The sequence below is a fragment of the Amphiprion ocellaris genome, chromosome 11, assembly GCF_022539595.1.
Source record: "Amphiprion ocellaris isolate individual 3 ecotype Okinawa chromosome 11, ASM2253959v1, whole genome shotgun sequence".
Taxonomy (NCBI): domain Eukaryota; kingdom Metazoa; phylum Chordata; class Actinopteri; family Pomacentridae; genus Amphiprion; species Amphiprion ocellaris.
Window position 1 is genome coordinate 18,528,116 of NC_072776.1, and position 24,579 is coordinate 18,552,694.

The 24,579-nt window shown below is 39.7% G+C and overlaps 1 protein-coding gene across 5 annotated transcripts; it reads left to right on the forward strand.

Annotated features, from left to right (window-relative positions):
* Nucleotides 1-288: 288 nt before the first annotated feature.
* On the forward strand, nt 289-23,373 carry traf3ip1 (TNF receptor-associated factor 3 interacting protein 1). Of its 5 annotated transcripts, none has more exons than XM_055015244.1 (17): nt 289-528; nt 2,341-2,409; nt 4,930-5,091; nt 5,985-6,113; nt 6,315-6,743; nt 6,835-6,909; nt 7,075-7,119; nt 7,355-7,378; nt 8,316-8,391; nt 8,832-8,852; nt 11,904-11,991; nt 12,295-12,387; nt 13,058-13,193; nt 13,271-13,307; nt 13,477-13,553; nt 19,806-20,023; nt 20,828-23,373. In XM_055015244.1, the coding sequence occupies exons 1-17, from the start codon at nt 406-408 to the stop codon at nt 20,991-20,993; spliced, it is 1,968 nt and encodes a 655-aa protein (XP_054871219.1). In that variant the 5' UTR covers nt 289-405; the 3' UTR covers nt 20,994-23,373. The 5 variants fall into 5 exon arrangements, with proteins under 5 accessions (XP_054871219.1, XP_054871221.1, XP_035803111.2 ...); XM_055015246.1 differs by having other exon boundaries at nt 12,298-12,387; XM_035947218.2 differs by having other exon boundaries at nt 7,099-7,119.
* Nucleotides 23,374-24,579: the final 1,206 nt, after the last annotated feature.

Consider the following 24,579-nt stretch of genomic DNA (forward strand, 5'->3'; position numbering starts at 1 on the left):
CTTACACTGTGTTGGTCTATCTATCTATCTATCTATCTATCTATCTATCTATCTATCTATCTATCTATCTATCTATCTATCTATCTATCTATCTATCTATCTATCTATCTATCTATCTATCTATCTATCTATCTATCTATCTATCTATCTATCTATCTATCTATCTATCTATCTATCTGCTCTTTGCAGTTTTGTTGCTGATTGTTAACTGTTGCTATGGTCACAAAGAGTGCTTAGCAACCATAAGCCCTAGGCGCATGCGCACTCTTCATTAATGATGCACTGTGGGATTGCAGTATATTGACATAGCAACCAGGCGACAGAGCCGCTAAAATTTTCAATTCCGAGTAGTTTCTGCTTTATCTTCCGAGTTAACAACACTTAGCTTTACTTTTCACTGCTGCTATGAATGCGGCAGTTGTAAAAAAGACCCAGGACACGCTGGGCAAAGTGATAAAGAAACCGCCTCTCACGGAGAAACTGCTAAGCAAGCCGCCGTTTCGATACCTGCACGACATCTTCAGTGAGGTGAGACTCAACTGCTAACGGTATAATAACGTTGGCAAGCTGACGTTTAACTGGCGCTATGAGCCTCTTTTAGCCGTATTTATTAAAAGGCTAACGCCAGCTGGAGCTGTGTCGTTTAGAAATACAGTCGTGGGAACCCATTAGCTGGCTAACATTAGCATGACCCAAGCTAACCAACTAAGTTAGTGAACATTAAGCAACATTACTGCTAAGTGGAGTAGTCGGCCGTAGCACGAATGATGCCGGTCAAGCACTTAAACCACTTGTTCATTTCCAACCAACGGCTAGCTAACACCCTTTAGCAACTAGCCTAAATGTTATGTTGTCCATTAAGTTTATATCGTGGGTTAGCTAGTTAGCTAGCGATACCAACAGCGTCGTGTAGTTGCTAGGGACGATCAGAGCCAACACAAGGATCAACAAACCAATATGTCCTCTATTGGCTGATTAGAGACAGCTTGCACCTGTTGGATAAGTTGGATAATTTCGTCTGATCTGTCGAACCCGTCACGTTGAGTACACGGATGCTGTAAGCTGCGTTGTGCTGTAATTGCTCTCTGTACATGTGTGACAGTATTAATGATCTGAGATTCAGTTTGGGTTCTTCGTAGGAGCTTGGAAACCAAGTAATGGTGCACACATATGATAACGTTATACTTAGAACCTTTCTAGATTATTTTTGGAGGATCCGACTGTAGTAGTCTAATGATGAGCGTAGTAAAATGTCTGATTTATTGGTAGCTAAGATCATTCAGCACCCCACAGCTGCTACTCTCAGGTGAAGAGTAACGACCAGGGTCAGCTACTGCTAATCACAAGTATGTGGTGTCATCATAAAGGGCATACATCACTTGAGAAAGAAAGTTGTTTACAAACAGTGAAGGATATTTTGTATGTGATAAAAGCATTATGAAGGCCTCACCTAACTGGAAGTTCCAAAAATAAAAACTGGCAATGTTATCTGGTATTGCCTACTCAGCGATTGCTTGTATCCAGTTGAAACTGATACAAGCATCAATGTAACAAACCAAACACCAATAGAAAGAAATTTACCTCTAATATTGGGTAATCAAGAAGGAATAATGTTACAAAATTTATCTGAGCAACATAAAATAGAGCAGGAAAGACTGCATGAGCTCCACGGGACATTCTGTTCTGTTGTTAGCCTGCTGTGATTGATACATTACTAAGTTATTTTGATCTAATTTGTTACTTGAAATGTTTGCAATGATATGTCAAATCAAAGCCTGCCTTTTCTGAACTTTTTTTTTAGAACTAATAGTTACTCACACCAGACTCCTTTGACATGAGGTGTAAACCAGAGTAAAATCTGTTTCACTTTTAAAAACAGAGGTGAGATCTTATTGTCACTCTCCACCTGTTGGCTAGTCTTATATTTCATTGTAGGTTCATGTATATTTGATAAAGGGAAGTGTGTTGGTATGTGTGACTCCTTTGCTCCGATTAGCACTGTGTCTGAGTCTGACTTCAGGAATTAAATTGGTGAAGCCAGAATGTTATTTTCAAACTTTTGAACTTATTTTCAACCATAGTACTACTTTCAAGTTTAAAGAATTGTTTAGCAAATTAATCTTGTTGGCAGTATTAGCCTGGAGAAAAGGAGCGCTACTACTACTACATGTATTGAAATTTTACAAAGAGATTTCAGAATCGGGTACTTATTTCACAGAGCTGATGCTTACATATAGCTGTAGTTTGCAATGTGTGTTTTTAGGTTTCAGGAATGTGGAATAGTCAGTAGTGAAAATTATCTGACTTCACTGTTAAACCCTTTTTTCTCCCTACTTTTAGGTCATCAGGACCACTGGTTTTATGAAAGGCTTGTATGAAGAGACTGAAATGAAGTCTGATAGTGTAAAGGTAAGGTGATCATTCCCTGTATGTTTGACTTTTTTTTTTTTTTTTTAATCTCTGGCCCCCTGCTTAACCAAGCTGGTGTCACTATTATTTAGTTAATAGTATTCTCCCATATTCATTTGCCCTTGTTAATGTGCTTTTTATGTCCTAAGAAGCAGCCTTGTTTATGAGATCACCTGTGCGTTACATGGGACAGTCTGAGTGTCTGTGTGTGTGTGTGTGTGTGTGTGTGTGTGTGTGTGTGTGGGGGGGGGGGGGGGGGGGGGGGTAACTCTACACGCTGCCTGTATAACACCCCTTGAGTGAGAGGACCTGGCAGGACATGACTGAGAGGCTTTCTCAAGGTGTCAGAACTCAAGTCTGCTGTTTGTGAACTGACCCCAGATTAATATTGGAATAGTAGAAGATGCTACAAGAGGAGGGAAAAAAAGTCCTCTCAGCTGACTTCAGATGAATTTTATTGTTGAAAACCCAATGTCTTACAAATATATGGACAAGTTTGCTGCAGACATATTATAGGGAGAGAATTGACATTTAAAAATCCTGAATGGTAATCTATGAGAGAATTCCATGATGCCATAGATGGCATTGTATGACACAAGTCTAGCCCGTGAGTCAAAATTGACCCGTTTTAAAGTTTGAAAATGTTAAAAAAAATCTATTTTCACAGTGAAACTTCTGATGTCCACATTTTCAACATTTTTGGGAAATCTTTGAGCATTTTTTGGTGGAAAAAAAGAAATGTTAAAAATGTTTCTTAAGAACAAAAAAAAAATCAACCAAAATCCAGCAAAATTCGCTGGATTTTGTTTGATTTTTTTCTGTATGTTCTTAAGAGAATATGAGAAATTTTACTGATATATATGTAATCACTTTAGGTATTTTTAGGATTTTTTTGGAAGAGTTTTACACATTTTTTGGAAATATTTACTAGAATTTTCTTGCCAAATTTGGGGGATTTAAAAAAAAAAAAAACTTTTAAGGGAAACTTTTAAGGAATGATTGGAATTTTCTTCCTGAAGGTTTTGCAAATTTTCAGAAATTTGGGGAATTTTTTTGCAGAATTTTGGATTTTTTTCAGACAAGGAAACAATATTTTTTGGTGCCCGTAAAAAAAAAAAAGGACAACAGGAGGGTTAACAGATGAACCAGGAAACATCCAGCCAGTTGTGTTGCTGCACTGACTCAGACATGATGTGGTGAAACTGTGTGCATACATACTATGAATATAACTATGGGGGAAAATGCTTACTAAACTTTAATGTGGGGAAACTTGTAAGCATAAGAGTTGGCTGATGATTTTATACAGTCAGTTATCCAGCTACTGTCAAAATCACGAGGTAGTTGCCCAGGGGCATTACTGAGTGGCAAGACCTGCCTATCAGGACTGTAGATCTTATCTAAGAGGTACAACAAATTAATTGATTTTTCTAGGCATGTGTTAAGCAGAGAGAGGCATTTCCAAAGTCTAAGTGAAAGTGATGACTTAATGAAGTCTTGCATTAAATAATAAAAAGATGCAAGACCACAAGGCCATGTAGTGTATTATACTATGAACTTTTTCATCTGTCAATTCTGTTTTAGCTTCCATGTAGCATTTTTGGTTATTTTGAAATTAAAGCATTACAGCAGTAAAGCCTGTAGGAACAGACACGTCATTGGTAATCTTAGACACATCATTTTTGATAACTTTGCTGCTACTGTTTCTCTCCAATGTTTCAATTATGTCACGTCAATTACTTATTTTATTGCTTGCCTTGAAAGCTCCTGTGCAAGAGCGTGTTACTGAATAGAAATTTCATAAAGGGATTATCACTAATAGGCCAGCCTATTATCAGATGTTACACAGAAGGGCCAGGTGCTTGCACCAGATACATGTCCTTATGTTACACAGTTGGCAGGCTTCTCAGGTGCAGCATTCTGACAGACTAGAGGCACTGCTTAGCCGGGTCATTAGTCTGGAAGAAGGTCTGTTTTATTTACATGCATACAAGAAGGCAAGGATTTAACCATGGGAGGGTGTGGATACAGTCCTTGTTATGTATCCACATTTTTCATTTTGTCTTTCGCACTGCCACAAATGTTAGTCACTGGACCTTAGAGATTCATGATTTTACTTTGAATTGCTACATTTCATGATGAGAACTATCCATTACACCTTAGAGACATTTCAGCTACATTTATCATGTGTAGCGAATTAAGATTCACACCCTGCAAAGTAAAACATAGTTTGTTAATTTTAACAGGCTGATTAAGAAAGGAGAGGAATCAGACTTGAGTGGTGGACACAGTTTGTGACTATTAGTCCAACTATAGTTAAAAATACAGTGCAACCTGTGTAGAATTACAGCATTAAAAGACTAACTTGTGCTGAATTCACAAGCGTGCATGTCTGGAGGGTTTATCTTTTGAAACGACTGTGGAAAATAATCTCACTGGAGTTCTTGACTTTCACCACCACATGCCATTTGTTATCTCTCTTGTGTAATGACCTAATCATCAGAACATCCTTTTTCTTTCTAGGATAAGGAATCTAAAATGGTCTTCCTTCAGAAAGCAATAGATGTGGTGATGCTGGTGAGTGGCGAACCCCTGGCAGCAAAGCCAGCACGCATCGTCGCCGGCCATGAACCTGAGAAAACCAATGAGTTGCTGCAGGCCATCGCCAAGTGCTGCCTCAACAAGGTCCGTGTCAGTGGGGGGGTTCACACACCCTTTAAAAGCTGATATGCAAACATTCACACACCAATGTCTCCAATTTATTTATTGTTTATGTTGTGTCAGTTACACTGGAGACCCAAATTGAGTGATGGCGCTACATAAAAAGAAAATTTAGTATGTGTTATTTTTCACGTCAAAGTAATATACTCTTGGGAAAACTGTCGAGCTGCCTCAGGGAAAACTTTGAAATGTTTTAATTGAACCCCAGAGATTAAGTGTAAACAGATGAGCTGATGCCTGGGGTATAGTTGCTATTCACACTGTATGTAGACTATTCTTGGTGATATAAATTTATTCCTCTCAGCTTATGCAATGTTACTTTTATGTTTTGAAGGCAGGTGATTACAACTGCAAAAGTATTTCTGGGTTTTTAGCTTGTATGAATCTCATTAAAACTTAACAACTTTGAGAATGCCACAAACGTAAGGTTAGCTCTAGCTGAAGGGAATTTGAAGTATGACAATGATTATAATGAGTAGGCGTAGTCAGGAAAGGCAGCTTAGCAGATACATCATCACTTAATAATCTAAAAAAATGGAAAAATACAAATGTATTGCTAAAATTCTTCTCTCATCTTTACAGAGTTAATTTAAACACAAGACACTTGTGCTCCACCTGTGGTGCACATTATATGCACCACAGTTTTTTAGTGCTATTTTATGGCCTTTTGTCTACTTCATTCCACATGGAGGTCAGTTCTTCTCCAAGTTGTCCCTTTTTGAAAGTTGCAGTTAGAGTTTTGCTTAAGGACACTTTGGTAGAGGAATGTGCTTTGAGGCCAGTCTTCTTGTTCCTTTCTTGTTAAATATCTCAGATTTTTGCTGCATGAGATTGAATGACTCTCACTTGATCTGCAGATGTCCAGTGATGATGCGGTTAAGCGAGTGCTCGCAGGAGAAAAGGTGGACATCAAGACCAAGGCCAGCACCTCCAGGTCCCAGGACAAGGAGAACAGGGAGGGACGTGAACGTCATCCAGATAGAGAAGTGAGAGTCCTCAGCCCACTAAAATTGTGCGATTTTCAATTTGTGTACCAATGCTCAATCCTACATGAGCTGTAAAATATATTTTCTATGTTGCCGTTTAGCCTGCTGATGTGATGACTTTGCTCAGATAATCAGCTTTCCAACGTGTTACTTTGGCTGTCAGTGAATCCTTATCCACTGTGTTGGTAAAAACAATTTCAGGAAAAGAAAAAGATTACAGAGCGCAGTGGCAGCCGCGACCAGAAGAACCCAGACCAGCCCAAAGAGCAGGAAAGTCGACGTAGAGATGGAGAGAAAGAACACCACCGTGACAGGGAGCGCACCGACAAGCCCCACCACACTGAACAGGACCACCACGCCAAAGACAAGAGTCGAGACCGAGAGCGAGACAAGGATAGAGACAAAGGACGAGTCAGGGACAGGGACAGGGAGAAGGACAGGGACAGGGATCGAGAAAGGGAAAAAGACAAAGAGAGAGACAAAGACAGAGAAAGGACAAGAGAGAGAGATTCTCACAGAGACCGAGAAAGAGACAAGGAAAAACGAAGAGATAGAGACAAAGAGCGAGAGAAAGAGAGACACAAAGATGCAGATGAAAGACACAAAAATGGAGAGAGTGGGAATAACAAGGTATGCCATCTAACCCCACTCACATATTCTCACATAATAAATCCTGGCAACAAGGTGTATTTACATTCAGTGTGTGTGTGTTTGTGATCAGGCGAGAGTATCAGAGGAACCACAGCAAAAACCCAGCCCTGAAGAGCCTAGCAAAACAGCCAAAACTGTGCCAGCGGTAAGTTTTAACTTTTCACCGATAACTGAAACATAATATAATATCTGTGAGGTTTTTTTTGTAAGACAATTCAGTAAATTCAAGGAACAGAGTTGGTTACAGGTTCTTAAAAAATGTATCTTGACATTTTAGACAGGTTGAAAGAAATCCAAACTTATTTTCCAGTGTTGTGCCTTTTATCCTTGCAAGGAACCAAACCCAGCTGAAGAGGTATTCATGCCTGCAGAAATGATCCATAGAAAATAGTCTTGTATATAGCAGACAATTTAATGCTTGAATGTGGTGACTATTGCAATGGCCTTAGGGTGGCTAGCTGCTTGATTAGGTGCTAGTTTGAGCTATAGTGTAGAGCAGACATGAAGTCATGTTTGCTATTATTACCTGCATAACTGATATGTGTGGTGATTTGGAGGATGATGTAAAACTGTGTTCTTTGCCTGTACAGCCCACAGAGGCAGTTGAGAACCAGGTAAGAATTTAATTTTGTTGTAATAGTAGAGATGGTAGCATTTTTTCATTTCACATACTGTTTCATCAAGGCTCTGTCAGTGCAATTACAATCCACTAGAATTTTTTTTCCTGTTCTTGTAACTGTTAGCTTGGCTCACTGTTGCAATGCAACACCTTTATCCAGTGTGCTCTGAGACTCATTAATGATGTAAGCCTTATGTTTGCGGTTCATGAGTCAGCTGTACAACAACTAAGGTCACTAACTTGCTTGTTCAGATGTGGGATTACCATTTCAAAGATGAAATGTGGGTTTACTGGTAGGTAGTGAGGCGTTCAATCATGCATAAAACCAACCTGTTGTGTAACACAGAAGGGAGTTTAATTCACAATTGTCTCTATTTTTAGCTTTGCTTTGTTGCTATTTTGTGGGCATTTCTTATTAGTCAGTCTTACATCCCTTTGATACTGTGGCCTTTCTTGCCTCTCCAGTGCTTTTCATGTTCAGTGGATTGTTTTGCTTTATACCTATGGATATAATGAATATCCGATGCTTCCAGTGCTAAGTCTGCCTATCACAGCAGTCATGTTGCATTCTGTCATTTTGCTCTTCCTAAAGGAAGCTGCCCTTGCTTGTTTGCTATGTGAGAATGTTTCACATATAAACTATGTGCTGTATTTTTTTTTTTTTTACAATGACACTTACTGACACATACTGGTTGTATTTGTTTCAAATCCCAATTATTTTCCACTAACAACTGATCTCATATGTTTAACTGTTTATTTAAACTGTATATTTAACTGTAGCTACAGTCTCTCCTTCTTAGTTTAAATTTTTCTTACATAAGAAAATGCCAGATATCACAAAAGAGAGCTGTACTCAAGACATCAATGTGTGTTGCTACTCAGTGCTTGCTTTTCTGAAGATGTCTGCTTTCTTGTCTTTCCTCCGCTTACAGTCTGACAGTCCAGCTAGAATACCTCGGCCTTCATCTGCCAAAGGACAAAGGCGGAGACCCAAAATTGGGGGTCAAGGTAACACCAAGGCATCACCTCATTCTACCCCCGTCATGCTATTTCAGTTGTCTCTACTAATAAGTTCAGACGTTTAAAAAAAATGATCTTGGCTGCATTTTAATCATTAACAGAATGTTTTTTTTATTACATCCAAACTGATTTTACAGTTGAAAGCCTTCTATTAACACTCCACTAATACAATCATTGACAAGTTCCCTGGGTGATGGGAGTGACTCATTAAAATTACTGTTTTGTTGACAGAAGCAGGAGAGATTCGTGTAACTGACATTAATTTAAACTTTTAAAGAAAGGCATTCTTTGTTATATATATCAAAGATACACAGCCTATTGATTTATCTGTTTTTCTTAGTCCACATTAAGCATGTCACATTGCTCTTTAGTGTTTTTTGTACTTTGATTAGAGACTGCCCTAACAATGCATTGTTTTTTCCTAACAGATGAGTCTGACAGTGAGGGAGGTAAGTGTTCTCTCTCTCTGTCTCTCTTATGTGTTCCCCTGTGGGGATGAGAATCGTTAAGATGTAACAGAACTACTAGCCTTACTGTTATACTTTTATTTTTGAGAGAATAAATGAAACAAATTAGCAACAGAATTAACATTGTTTTTTTTCTCTCTGTATTAAAAACATCCTCGTTCATTTTTCACTTTTAGGTCAGGATTGAATGCAGTGCATTTTATTTGGCCATATTGTTGAGTGCAGCATAGTTTTACTCAAGATAACAGAACACCCTACTGCCTACACCAACATTTAGTGAGAGAAAATAAATCGAGGCATATTGCAAATAGCAAAACTTCGTCATTATTCTTTGTCATTATACAAAGATGGTCAGATAAAATATGCAATGTAGAAATAATAGAAAACTATTTTCTTAATGACTTCAGCACCAATAGCATAATCACAAATGTTGGAGTTTATTGGTCCTCTGGCATTCAGTAATTTAGTTTTTGGACTTGTTTAATACTCTGCTTCTGTACCTTTTGCAAAGACGAACATATGTTTTTTTCAATCAACGTAAGCCTTTTTCTTGTGGAAGCAGGAGTCAACATCTCAGGAGACTTGCACTTATTCTAAAATGCATTTTGAGGATAGTTGTGATAAACTGCAGTGATCAAGATGGACTGTTTTAACACTGACAATGCCATTAATAAACTAAACAACCTATATTCACTGTGACACCCACAATGAAATATGTGAGTCAATTTTCTAATCTGCCTCAGGGTACGGTGGCAATGAAATGTTCTCCCAAAATGTCAGAATGCTAATTTGGATTCAGGCCCTACACTGAACCAGACAGTGAATCCAGTATGACTCACCTGAATGAGTCACTCAATTCTTAAAATCTGTGATATTCTTTGTTAAAGCATCTCAGCAAGTCAGTCTAGTTTATTTCTAATTCCTGGCATTAGATACACTGTCTAAACGAGTTTTTCAGGTATGCATTAGCAGTGGTTCCTGACCCAACCTAAACTCGCTCTGGTGTGCAATAGTATAGGAGGCATGTCTGGGGAAGAAGTTTCTTCTCTTCAGTTCAGTTCAATTTAATTTTAATTCCAATTCAGAACCTAAGTTATCTCAGGACATGTTACATTGTAAGGTCAAGAACTTATATCTTATTCTGTGTACCCAACGAATCCCTTTAAGCAAGTACTTGGCTGCAGGGGAAGAAGACATTTGCAGAAATAAACCAAAGGCTGTAATGGTTTGTAGGGAGTAATGTTTACCCATATATCAAAAGCAAGTGTAACCACCAAGTTAACAACAATTGTAAGGGAATGTTCAATGTCTGTTGAGGTTTTGATTCAATCTGGGGATAATAAAGCTGCCTGCCCACTCAGATTTTAAAGATTATTTAAATGAAGATTCTTTGACAGGCGCATCACCAGAATCTTTTCTTAGGGGTGGCAAGACGGGGCCACTGAAAATCTTATGTTGTCACAGTATACAGCTTAGTGGAAAATTGTGTACACGTGAGAGTGAAGAAACACTGATATATTTTCGTTTCATACTTTACAATGAAATGTACTAATTATCTGATTTGCATAGACTAATCCAGGAGCACGGGCTGCACAGTGGCGTAGTGGTTAGCACTTTCACCTTGCAGCGAGAAGATCCCTGGTTCGCGTCCCGGCTTTCCCGGGATCTTTCTGCATGGAGTTTGCATGTTCTCCCTGTGCATGCGTGGGTTTTCTCCGGGTACTCCGGCTTCCTCCCACAATCCAAAAATATGCTGAGGTTAATTGATTATTCTAAATTGCCCGTAGGTGTGAATGTGAGAGTGATTGTTTGTCTTTGTATGTGGCCCTGCGACAGACTGGTGACCTGTCTAGGGTGTCCCCTGCCTTCGACCGAGTCAGCTGGGATAGACTCCAACCCCCCTCGCGACCCTAGTGAGGATTAAGCGGTGTATAGATAATGGATGGATGGGATAATCCAGGAGCAGTTCACTTTTAGGTTATTGGGTTGATCACCGCTCAAAATAGTGCAGGAGAAGACGTACTGCAAAGTATTAGACGGGGGAAAGTTTATCTATAGGCAAGAAATCCATAGGTTATTATAGGTTACGATTTCATTACTTAAAATTCTGCATGTGTGTTGATAGTTTATCAAACCACAGCAGTTTATGGTGTGATAAATTGTGTGTTCATTGTGCTCTACATTTTTGCTCCATGTCAGGAATAATTTTTGTTCAATAGTAAATAATTAACTTACCACTGTCTTGTGTTGTGTGTCTATATGCCCACAGCTCTCTCTCTTTGGAGACACTCGTATGGATCCTACTGCTGTCTACTGCAGGCATTTATTAGTCAGAGAAGAGTTTTACAAACAGCTGGAAGCAACAAACTAAACTTTAGCTTCTGTTGAGACCTGTGTGTGCTGCCACAGTCATCTAATTCTGTTTTCAATGCACTCAAATACAATAGTTGCATTTACTGAAACTTGGACATCAGAGTTTCAGTGAAAGAACCTGATATATTGCTATAGTGGCCACAGGGGTCACCATGGCCCCTCTGGCACCCTCTTCCTTGGAGTTGGCTCTGTTCTTTGGTTGGACATTTAAAACCCATTTTACTTCCTACCACATGGCTTATTGGAGTTGGGTATGGTCAAATGTGTGTTCCATTGCAGCTGCAACCACATTCAGTAATGGTGTCATGGGATCTTTGAGTTACTTGTACATTACTCCATTCTGGAGAGGAATTAAGCTTCTGGAGGTCTACAAAAACAAGATTGCCAGTTGGTGTTATCGTTTATAGCACATGAAGGATTATAGGTAGTTTTATTTTGGAACAGTCACTACTGGAGCACATCCTCGAGCAGACAGTGTATCTGAGAAGGTAGTGGAAGTTAAAGAACACATAAAAATTTTGCATTTTCAGAATGGTACCATTCAAGAAAGAGAGGAGAATATTGGTCAATACTTGTTCAAGCAGTGTTTTGCTAAGGTTAGGTGTGATCTTTGCTCCATAATGTGAAAATAACCACGAGGGATTGTTTTTTCTTTCACAGATGGAGATGCTCAGGTAGCCCAGAGACACGTCCCCCAGGAAAATGGAGACACTGGAGGATCCTCAATGCCATCTGACATGACCTCCAGGTCTGTCAACACTAAACTGTATATAATATTGTGGTTGGTTTTGCTTTTGAAAGGTTGCCCAGGGCTCGATCCAAGATCAATTCCAGTAAATTTCAGTTTGGATAATCAAGAAAGTTCTGCTTTTCAAAGGACTAATCTGTTATGATTGGTTGATTGAGCAGCTGTGATAGAGCAGCTGTTACTAATATTGTGAATATTGTCCAGAGCAACAATTATCCTCCTGAAATCTGAATGACTCAGGGTGGCTGTCACAAAGTAGACATTTGGCAAATCTCAGTTAACACATTTTTTTTCTTTCGACAGCAGCAGACGAATAGCACGGCCAAGCAGTGCTCGCCCAGCACCTCCTCGAGTGAAGAGACAAGAAAGCTACAGTGATGTGACCCCAGCTGAGAGGTGACTTCATCATTTATATTGACTAATGTTGCAAGCATGCTATCAAGAGATTCCTCCGCTTTGTGAAGTAATTATTAGTCTTGTCAAGTCTTTGCTAGTAGTACACCTTGTATTCTATTGATCACACCATACAGAATAAATTCAATGGATGAAAGTAGTGTTTGGAAGAATTGTCCTCAGGATGTCCTGCATTTTGTGTACGTACAAATTTAAGAAAAAAACAACATAAAGCGTCCTAGTAAGGTGTTGGCTCAGCATGTGGCGCCAGAGCAGCTTCAATGGACTTTAGCATCGATTTTCCATGAAACACCATCCTTGCAAAATATCTTCCCTCATTTGGTGCTTTGATGATGGTAGTGAAGAACACCGTCATTCTAAAATCTCCCATGGGTGTTCAACCACGTTTAGATCAAGTGACTTTGAAGACCATAGCACATAATTCACATATTTTAAAACTCATCAAACCATTCAGAGACTCCATGCTGGATGAACGTGCTCTCATCTGGCAAGAAATGTTTGATCATAGAATATAGGTGATCCCACAGAGCAACTTTATATTGATTTGCAGTGACTTGAAGAGGTCAAGAGTTCAAGGTTTTCCTCCAAGATGTCACCCGTCTCTATGTCTGCTAAATACAATTTCAGCTCAGGCTCTGTGTTTGTATTTTAGGCTATCTAGTGCCAAGCCCTCAGCACCTGTCATCCTGGATGGGAAGAGACTGTCTGAGGATGAGGAGGATGAAGATGAGCAATTTCTTGTGGAGGAGGCAGTCCCTCCACCCTCAGAAGCTCCAGAAATAGAGGTGGTAAGTGATTTGACCACTGAGTTCACAGAAAAAACACAAGCCTGAGATAGTTACCTATGCATTTTTGTCTGTTACAGGAACCTGCACAAGTACTAGACACTGAAGAGAAACACGGTACATTTCTTTATTTTCATTATTTTATATTATTATCAAGTCTTTTATTTGAAAGGCTCAGGAAAGCCACAGTTTCTCCTAATTCTTCTTCTTGCTGAAATGGTGAATGACTTAGTTGTTTGTGGAAGTAATTCTTTCATTTTCCTTCTCACTGTTTCTCTTGCTGTAGGTGGTCTTGTGAAAAAGATCCTTGAGACCAAGAAAGACTATGAGTTGTCACCATCCTCTCCCAAATCTAAAGAACAGGTATGTATTGTCTGCAGTATTTCGTTTTATCTCCACTAGAGGGCACTATCACCCTAGTTCTGTCCAAATGATCAGTACCAGCGACTTGGAACCCAGTTTAAACATCTCTACCACTTCTATCAGCAATTCTTTTTGGAAAGTTTGCTTCTAGGGAACACGTTTTGACCACACAGAACCCCCAGTGCAGCTCTGGTTATTATCAAAAGAAAGATATAAACAAATGGAATGGGGAGGTGTAATTGCACTGCCTGAAAACCACAAAAATGTTCCCCTCCAGTGAAGCTGAGGGGCTAATAATCAGACAAGCAAGTATGGCCCTTAACAGCCCACACACAATTGATACGCACATCAAGATGTCTGGAGCAAAATGGGCTTGTTTTCTTCGGTTGCTCAATATTTTAGGTATGCTTAATTTATTTTGGTTACAGTCTCTGTTCTGTGCACAGTTAAAAGGCTTCTGCCATCTTGGGGACTAGCTCTTGAGCTTGTTTTCTATTCAGACTTTTACCAATGGGAGTCAGGCGTACCAGTAAGGTTTCTTTCTCCCTCCCATCTCCTTTTTGATTTAGACATCATAGACTGTTTTTTGAGGTTACACATTGCTGCCTTTGCTCACGGATTCCCTCCTGTCCGCCTGTTTATCAGCCAGAGAGAGCGGTCTTTCATCAATATTTGGAGTATGAAACAGTGTGAAGCTTACAGTTTGGTCTGCACTCCATGGTGTGAGGTGGTGTATGCTGTCTGCTTTGGGTGGTCCACTTCACCGAAGCATACTCTCCCTGCATCCCTTCCTAGCTGACCACCCTGACTCTGATTGATGCACTGTTTGGGAACGTCACTCATGCAGAAAGGTCCCCGATCTATCTCTTCCTAACTGCGGCCTGAGACATCATCCCTCATAACTCACACCTGAAGTTGTCATAGCTTAACCAGAAGTAAACTGAAATAGCCTAGCAGGAATCTGTAGGCCCAGCATTTAACAAACTGTGTGTTAAATATAGTCACAGATATGCACAGGCAAAACATCCAAAACAGCAGAGCTCTTTGTGCAACCTGAGCATAGCCTTGCAGAGTTTATCCTAATTTTCTTAATGCAGCCTCCTCCATTTTCAGGGGCTCCCGACCCTCATTTCAAAGCATCCTGTATGATCTGCAGGGGCAGTTAAGTGCAGGTATGTCTGCACATAGGAACTGTGAACTGTTCAGTCCACCCCTCCATCATTATTGGCCTTGCCTCGTCAGCTGTATAAAGAACTATAATGACTTCCTTCCTGACATGAAAGGGTGTAGAGGTCAGCTTAATGGAGTGTTTTTTTTAATAATTTTTCTTTTATTGTAATCATGGTAAAACACGCAGCGACAAAAATGTAAATATTGAGCTTCCTCTTTTTATGTGGTTTGAATGGGTTGAAATTACAGCGGCGGCAGTTCATTTTTTAAATGCTAGTGTTTATCAAAAGAGATGCTGACTAACTCACAAACCCTTCTGATGTAGGAGCAAGTACAAAAATGTTGGCCTGTGTAACTTTTTGCATATTTTATGGAGATTAAGTTTTTATTTAATCCCAATTGTAATTTCTGGCCATTCATGAATTGTGCTCTTACGGTACAGATGGAAATAAAGGGAACTCTTAAACAGTCAAGTGACTGTACTTTGCAATGATACACTGGTGTGTGTGTATTTGCTGTATATTTATGAGGATGACCTTCCTCATGACCCCTCGGCGGCTTTGTATATTATTCCAAGATACTTCTCTTTTTATTTAGACAGAATCTGCCCCTTGCAACAGCTGCGTTTTCATAAGAATTTTTGTGTACTCCTTTCCCCCATTTCTTTACCCCCATCAAATTAGCCTTGATGAAGGTTTGTAATGTATAAATAAACCCTGTGGCATACAAATGGATGGCTGTTGAGTGAGAGTCATGGAGGAGAAGGTCCAGAATACTCTCTGCAGAATTGTCAAGAAAATAAATACTACTCTCTGCAGACCTCTGTGTCTTCATAAACATCCAGTGTTTTTTTCTTTTTTTTGTGGAAACATAAGGAAATGACCCTGTGGCATACCATTAGTCATATTACTTTTGTGGCCGTCCGATTGACTTGTTGGAAGAATTTCGTTGGGTTTCTGAATACTGACCTGAAGGCAGCAAACATTTGTTTTCTGACCACATCACAATCTTGACCACGTATTGCAAACCTTAAAACCTTTCAAAACTACCGTTTCTCTCTATGACAACATTTTAAAGATTTAAGAACCTTTTGAAATACAGTTTCCATTTGATTTTACTGCAGTATAGCCTATGGTCCCTTGAAAATTTCCTTTTAGTTCACCCCATACCCCGGGGTGGCGATCTCCCTTGTCTTCCCAAGGGGCTACAGTGACCTTGTAACAACATCCTGTAACCTCATCGCTTTTCTCCTCACCTCACTGACTCCAAGCTATTTTTATGATCTAGCTAGACTTTTGAATAACCTTTCATGCAAAATCACAAGGAAACCCTTAAACAACGTCCAGAGCCAGTTCTCATCCTGTGCTTCACTCTCCCGCTCACTTCTCAGTAATTCTACAGAAGCACACAGTAAAAACCTTCATGATCTCCAAAGGGAGATCAGAGGTCTGTACTACGAAGAAGGACTTGCGGTTAGCGAGGTAACTTTAGGTTTACCCTTTAGATTTCAGTAATAGTGAGAAAGTCATTGAAGAGGACAGGAGTTTTCAGAGCTGCAAGCATTTTCTAAGTAATTTCATTGTCCTGTATGTCTCTGTGTTGCAATGTAATTCTGAAACAGGCTGATTTGTGCCTGTTGGTCTTATACGATTTACAATTAGCCTCCTTACTGGTTTGACCTTTTTTTTTTAAGATATTTGTTCTTTAGTTGATACCAAGATTGTTTCATATGATTAGGTTTGCAGCTGAAAGAATAAGACTAAAATTGTTGTGCATTTAAGCAATACATTATCATAATGGAAAATGCAATATAATGATAGTCGGATCTCCTCCTGTCTTATATTGGGCAATGGTATTGATTAGCCTGTTAATGTATGCATTCACACAGTTAGCTTTTTTGCCAGCTTTCCCCACTGGCTTTGGCTGTAGCAACTGTGAATGTATTAGATATATTTTAATTTCCTCATATTGGTTTAGGATTGGTTTTCTTCAGGTACTTTGGCTTCCTTCCACAGTCCAAAAACATGCTGAGGTTAGTTGGTGATTCTAAATTGTCCGTTGGTGTGAATGTGAGTGTGATTGTTTGTCTGTCTGCGTAGCCCTATGATGTACTGGTGACCTGTCCACGATGTCCCTTGCCTTCCCTGACCCTCAGTCAGCTGGGATAGACTCCAGCCCCTCCACGACCCTAGTTAGGATTAAGCGGTATATAGATAATGGATGGATGGATGGTTTAGGATTATAGTTTGTTCTTCTTGTATGAAATATGCCTCTCAACCTGTCCATGTTTCTGATTGGTCATCTGGTGCCAACACCTGCCATTTTATGTGATAGCCACATTCAGAAAACCTGGGTTGACTTTACAAGCTGATAACCAGCATCATGTCACTGCTTAGCCTGACTGTGGTTATTAGGTTTAGTGAAGCCAAATAACAAAAAGATATCCTGAGTATGCCAAACTTGCTTCATGGTACAGGTCCCACTATCTAGGAGAATTTTCCCCAGAAGCTCTAAAGTTGTCATATATGGTCTTCAATTATCTATGACTTACTTACAAAACCTCTTTTATTTCAGAATTATATTGGTGATTATCCAAATCATTTCCCTTAAATTCAGAAAGATTCTTTAGCATTTGAGCTTGCTGTGTCACAGCTTACTATAGCCACCATAATTTATACTTATTTTGACTCAACTTGATTGTGGGTGTAGTAGAAAGGATTTTACATTTGTTTCCAGTCCTTTTTTGACCAGATTTGATCAGATAAATCAACAGTAATGAATGAGGTTACAGGAAACAGGTTTAACTTCTTTCTAAGAAAAGCTGATCACTCGCCTTCAACTGGACAGCTAATGTCCAAATCATTGTTTTCCCAGTTAATGACACCCCAAAGGTTTCTATGGCTCTGACAGGTTCTGTGCTTGCATGCCATTTTTCTTGTCAGAAGGTACTTTGAAGAATGTTTTTTCTCCAGAAAATCCCCACAAGCAGTCCATAAATCACATTTTTGCACGCATTTCCTAATTAAGCTGATTAGGCATGTGATGACTGGGTGAATTTCACACTGAACTGTATGCTGTAGAGTTAGAATATATTTTCATTCTCTGAAACCTCATTTGATGGCAACCTAAGCACTGAATTTGTAGTTGAAGTAAAGCATTCACCCCTACAAGCAGTTTGCTGTCAAACAACAAATAAAAGGCTGATGAAACAGGATAAAATTTCACACTGTAGAGATATGTCCATATGTAGGAAAATCCTTTGGTCATAAACTCAGACTTCAATCTTAGCTTCTTTCTCTTATTAATCCATTTCCACTCTTCTAGCAGCAGCCAAAGGCTGTGTCTTCCCCAGTTCCTGAGGCTTTCATCGCTGTCTAAGATAATGGGAAAACCTGTCCCCCTCCCTCCTCTCTCACCTCCTGCTCCTCTGTGGTCACCACGTCTAAATATTGTTCTGTGATCTGGGTGAGAAAAAGGAAAACTAGGAGCACACAGGTCTCGTAGACTCTGACAGAGACCTCCATAAAGCTGTGATTTATATCTGCCCAGGCAGAGTGCACATGAGCAAGGGGTCATGTTTTCACGCCAAGTTTTTTATTTTCCAACAGAGAAGGAGAAGGAGGGGGCTGAGGTAGCAAGGGGACGGCAAATAGAATGAAGCCATGGGTTCTGTCTGGGCTATGCAGACTAAACCGCAGCCAGGCAGGCCGAATGAGCCATAGAGTATTTGTCTAGCTGCAGGGTTCATGACGCCCAGTGGAAAGCCACCCACCTTGCTGGGGGACCACTGGGCCAAGGCATTTCAACCTTCACACTCTCGAGCCACTACAAACGGGTAACAGACCGAGGCTGTCAGAAATTTGTACTTGCTTCCTGAAAAGAAATGGTGGCAAACAATAATGTTTGATGTCATTCCTGCAGTGTGGTCTTGTCTAGTCAAGCTACCTTTCCAAATTGTAATTACTTAGCTCTTTCTGGTTTGTTTTAAGAGATGGCTTGATAAGACAAATGCTGTATGCGCCAGCTATGCCAAGCATATGTGGCCTGCTACCCGAGCGGGCTCTGTGACAGATTGTGTGTTTTTAAGAGGAAGCTGTCATTTAGTTTACACACTGTTGCGAGTACGAATTGTGCTGCTTCGTGAAGGCAGGTGCTCCAGTCCGTGGAGCCAAATAGTATAATTTGGGCCCAGAGTTGAACTTGAAAGGAGGCATAAGTGTAGTAGTTGTTACTCAATACTGTAGTAAAATAACCCCACTGCCACAGCCTGTTACTAAAATAAACAAGACTTAAAGACCAAGATTGTGGGTGGGGGTTATGTGTGTTCACTGTATGCTTTGACTGATCCTCTGGTTGGTGTTTGTAGGTGTGTGTGTGTGTGTGTGTGTGTGTGTGTGTGTGTGTGTGTGTGGCTTTAGGGTTGCAATACTGAGTGCTTTCACCATCACACGCACACACGCAGGCCTTGCGAAGCCCAGCTGAGCAAACATCCTTGGGTTTGCTCCTTGCCAAGGGAGGTCCTTCCCTGATACCTTCCCCTCCTTTTTGTCATCAAGGGACTGAGTGTAATTGGGATATAGCGAACCCCCCTTCAGCTGCACACCATAAACTGAAAGCCTTCACCAGCCAGCCTGCCAGTCGCCCTACTTTGGCCAACACAATTCAGCAGCATGTTTGATCTTTATATATACAGCTAGGTTGGTAAAATTCCTGCCTAACATTTTTAGCCTTGAAATCCTAAACCACTAAATGCAGCCTTGCTCTGGTTCTGGGCATTTGAGACTTTGCTGGAAAAGGTGGAATTCCTAAAGAGAGTTTATTATGTTTTGGTCTAGGGACGCTCAAGTGATTTTTGTGTGTGTTTTATGTGTTCTTACAGCTGTTTGATATAGTGCAGAGTGGTAAATCATGCAGATCATATAAAAACTTACTTTCTTTGCCTGTTATGACTTTGTTCTTGAACCTGTTCATGAAATTCTGCAAGTTCCCTTTAATCATTCCTCAAATAGCAACATGCACACTGACAGAATGCGATGTTCGCCTGCTTTGACGGTTCCCTCATCATGCAACCTTCACTTTCAGAACTTGGTGTCCGAAGCAGCGAGGAAGAAGGAGCGAGACATGGTAACGAGGGAGATTGAGCGGCTTCGCTCGTCCATTCAGATGGTGTGCCGAAGTTCCCTACCTTTGGGTAAGATCATGGACTACATCCAGGAAGACATGGATGCCATGCAGGCTGAACTGAACACCTGGCGGAAAGAGAACAAGGAGCACGCACAGGCCCTGCTGCAGGAGCAGAGGTGGGGTTGACATACACAGCCAGCATTCAGCTTTGTGTTGCACAATACAGTTTACCCAATATCCAACACTAGTTCATATACAGACTCATCTTTTTATGCCAGAGTGAATTTTTTCTATTTCAGTTACCTAATATTCAGTACTTCCAAGATACACTAACGTTCAAAAGTTTGAGGTCACCCAGACAATTTCATGTTTTCTATGAAAACTTACACTTTTATTCATATGTTAACATAATTGCACAAGAGTTTTCTAATCATCAATTAGCCTTTCAACACCATTAGCTAACATCATGTAGCATTAGAACACAGGAGTGATGGTTGCTGGAAATGTTCCTCTGTACCCCTATGGAGATATTCTATAAAAATCATCTGTTTCCAGCTAGAATAGTCATTTACCACATTAACAATGTCTAGTCTGTATTTCTGATTAATTTAATGCTATCTTCATTGAAAAAAAAAAAATTCCTTTCAAAATAAGGACAATTCTAAGTGACCCCAAACTTTTCAGTGGTAGTGTATATGGAGATATATTTTGCCTTGCTGTTTTCAAGAACAGAAATATAAACACTTCACATGCATTTCTTCATAATATGTGTCAATCTTAAGCCTTTTTGTCATTTAGAAAGTGATGCGTTAATGTGATCACTGCTATACTTATCTTGAATTGAAAATGATCAACAACTCTGACAGCTTTTTGAACATGAGAACTTATCAATAACAACTCTATTATTCTGGACAGTTTCTCTGCTTGTTTTTATATATTTTGTTGTAATTAGTGTGTGTGCTTGCTTGTTTATTCTGCAGAGCGACAGACCATGCAGTGGAGCCTCTTAAAGCAGAACTAGCTGAGCTGGAGCAGCTCATCAAAGACCAGCAAGACAAGATTTGTGCTGTCAGGTCCAACATACTAAAGAATGAAGAGAAGATCCAAAAGATGGTGACTGGAATCAACTTTTCATCCAGAACCTGAATGACAAACAAGGTCTTCAAAGAAAAAACTCAAAAAAATGCACTAAGTATTTAGGCATTCCGAGTTTCTCGTATAGAATATTGGCAAAGCCTGTTGTCATGGAGATGATATGGGACGTGACCAAACACTGCACTTTTAGGCTTTTCTATCAGAACAGGAGATGGACCCATATGTTCTCCTGCACATCAAAGGTGGGAAATATCTGTTAGATATTGGTAAATAAAACAACTACTCAGTGGTTGAGAGGTCTGACACAAGTCACAAATACTTGGATGATGGCTTTGAAAAAAACGGTGGTGGTGTTGCAGCTGATGAGGCTGACAGATGAATGAATAAAATCATCTTCCTGGGCCCTTGTTCTGTAACGGTGCCTTTCAGGAATGAGCCAGTGCCCAGCTCATGATCTGGATATTAGAGTAGATAGTTGTGTTTAATGCTTGGTTAGCTACATATTCAGCAACGATTAGACCACATTTAAAATGTATTTCCTTCTTGTCTTAATAACCAAAAAAAAATTGTTTTAGGTTGTGACACAACCAGCATTGTTTCCTTGTGATGAGGATGTGAAACTTGTAAAAGTACTGAGTCATAAGCAGGCCTGCTTTCTGACAATGCTTGTTTTACATGAAGCTAATTGCACCTGCTATAATGCTGTTGGACACAAAAATAATTAAACAAACTCATGACATGTTCAGCTGGAAAGAAAAGTTAAACTACATTTCCTGCCTCTTTGCTACAGAAAACTAGGATTTAATTGAAGGGTCTTGGGGGGCCTAGTCGACTGAAAAGTGTGTTACATGACTGTGGTATCTTGGTTTAAATTTGTCTTAGAACTTTTTTCACATGCTGATCTTTCCTCCTTCACAGTTAGTCTTTGATACCTTATTCACTCTTCCACTTTTTAAGCACTGCTGCACTTTGAGAAATATGATTAGAGGAGATTTTTTTAGAAAATACTTTTTGACAACTAAACCGTGTTAGGATTCTTCCTTCTCTCTCCTATGACTAGCTTATGAAAATATAATAGACACACTAATTTTATGTACTTTCAGGGAAACCATTCAAACATATATTGTCCTTGCAGTGAGCATGCAGGAAAGCCACCATCTTGGACACCCTTCTTATCTCTCTTTACTGTACAATTTTCCAAACTGTTCCTGTAAGACAGGGGCAACGTTTGGTCAGATGTAACTTTGTGAACTTTCTTTGTAAATTTTGCAGTCTAACAGAAATGTACGTTACACATGTAGCTAATACTAAAACATGAAGCAATACTAGACTGATAATTAGAGTAGGAGACTGGATAGTAGAGATGTGAGACTGAAGGTAGCCGCTTACAAACGTTTCCTCAAATTTCTAGGAGTGTAAGTATGTCATTGTATTCCAGGGCTAGATTAAATACAAATATTTCCTGGCATAGTGGCCTATGGCACCCTGAATGATGAAAATGCAGTTACCAGATTTAAGTAATGTCATTTTACACTGTCGTTGATACTTGTATACACGCAGTTGGTTTTACTGAACACTTGCCTCCCAGAAGACTTGGACTGACAGCGTTTACAGAAAACTTTTTTTTTAATTTTAAATGACACTTGCTGTGAACTCCTGGTTGGACTGGTGAATGTAATCTATTATTTTACTCAGTTTTGTTTCCATAAAAACCAATGATTGCAGCTGTAACAGAGCAAGTTCCATGATTTCATGTGTGAATGTGATGACCGTACATGCTTCACCATGACTGCTTTATCTTTTCTACCATAGATTATACCTTCAAATGTTTTTCTACCCAGACTGGGGTTTCCACTCCAACTGCGTTGTCAGACCACTGGCTTACTAAAGGTTCAGTTGTGCTACAAACATGAAGAAATTCTCTGATGCTACTAATCGCATAGCCTGGTCTAACTGAAGAATTGTGTGGGCAGTATAAACTCTAAATGTTTCTGAAATTGTTTGTACGGCAGAAATGTTTAGCTTCTAACAGGCCAATTTTGTGAGTTTAGGTGCATTCATGGGCATTAATGGCTATAAGAAAAACTATTTTTACTAATGTCTTTAAAAAGGAGCACAGTGCTCTAAGAGCTATTTATTATAGGGATTCAGTATTCAACACATACTATCATTTATTCTAATTTCACTCCATTTTCATATCAGTATTATGTTTAGTCAAGCATCGATGGGAAATCGTAATCAACTGAAAAATTTAATTTCAAAAGCAAAACTGGAAAAATGAAAACCTGCATGCTCATATGTTGAAAAGGGCCATTTAAACTGTACATTATTTGTATCATGTCCTCAGTTTGTATATATATGTGAAAACTGTATCATAGTTCAAATAGTTATATAATTTTGTAGTGGAGTGAAATAAATGGTCAGATTTCAATATTTGTCTATGCTTTATGTTTTTTAACAGTTGGGAGCAGTGACTTGTTGAGTAAAGAGAAAAATACAGACTTCAAGTCAAGTTTGCCTTAAAATTGGCAGTTTAATGAGAGGTCTTTGTTGCTCAAGTTACATTGTAAGTGAAATGATAATAACCCTGGTTTGTAATTTTTCATCTAAGACTCATGTGAAGTCCTCGTGGTAAATGGCCACACTTTCAAAGAGGCGCTCTTCTCCTGAAGCTTTGCCCGACATGACTGAAGTAAAACAATTTTTTGAAGAACCTCAAGTAGCACGAGCAGCAACTTTTCTCTGGCAGGCCATGAAACAGCTGCAACACACAAAACACATAAGGAAGCCCCTCTAACGATGATTAAGCAAGATTTGGACGGAACGTTTGTGATGCAAGTTGGAGATTTAGCTGAAGGCCCCTTGCAGAAGGCGTGACACCTGCTTTCAGCAAATACACTGGACCCAGTCTCAACAGGTGGATTAAAAAAAGACTTCAGCACAGTCTAAAGAAAGGAAGGCTCAACTGTCCATCTGCATTTCCCTTTTAACAGCGGGGCTCCACAAAAAAGAAGACATGACTGCTGCTTTAGTGGTAAACTCTGCTGATTATAGCCTTTGAATTTCACAATTGTTTGTGCTGCTAATGAGTGACCGAACCTTTTACTTTCACAGTCTGCAGTTTCCCACTAATCCTCAAGTGAGATCAAACTGAGAGGCCCAATCACTTTTGCGACTTTAATCCTGAGAGTTGACTGCGCCGCTCTTAATGATTAATAAATGGTTCTTGCTCAGCGTGTTTCACTCAGTGGGCTAACCTGTGCATTGTGTTTCCTGGTCTTGTCATATTATGGGCTACGGTGAGCTACTGTCAAAACCAATAGACTCGCTTAACTTGAATCCTTCAACAATGCATTTCTTTCCCACCACAAACAGCCTTTTAAGTACTGAGCTGAAAGCCTGCGAGCAAAATGTCCACTTATGGGGACACATGTCTCTGTTGACCTGTCATTTATTTTTAGAGCACCACCAGGATCTCAGTGTCTGTCATCAGGCAGCGTAGAGCCATGCCAGCATGCCTCCCTGGTGTATGTTACCCACCCAAAAACTACTCAGCACGCACTGATAGTTAAAAGAGAGTTGACGGTACATTTTAGGTATTCATTTTGCACTTACCCAGAATACCTACTCTACTATC

What these genes read in the sequence shown, in the direction of transcription:
- traf3ip1 (XM_055015244.1), top strand. Translation starts at nt 406, where the DNA reads ATGAATGCGGCAGTTGTAAAAAAGACCCAGGACACGCTGGGCAAAGTG. An exon ending in CCAAGTGCTGCCTCAACAAG is followed by an intron (nt 5,092 to 5,984) that starts GTCCGTGTCAGT and finishes CTTGATCTGCAG; the next exon opens with ATGTCCAGTGATGATGCGGT. An exon ending in TGAGTCTGACAGTGAGGGAG is followed by an intron (nt 8,853 to 11,903) that starts GTAAGTGTTCTC and finishes TTTCTTTCACAG; the next exon opens with ATGGAGATGCTCAGGTAGCC.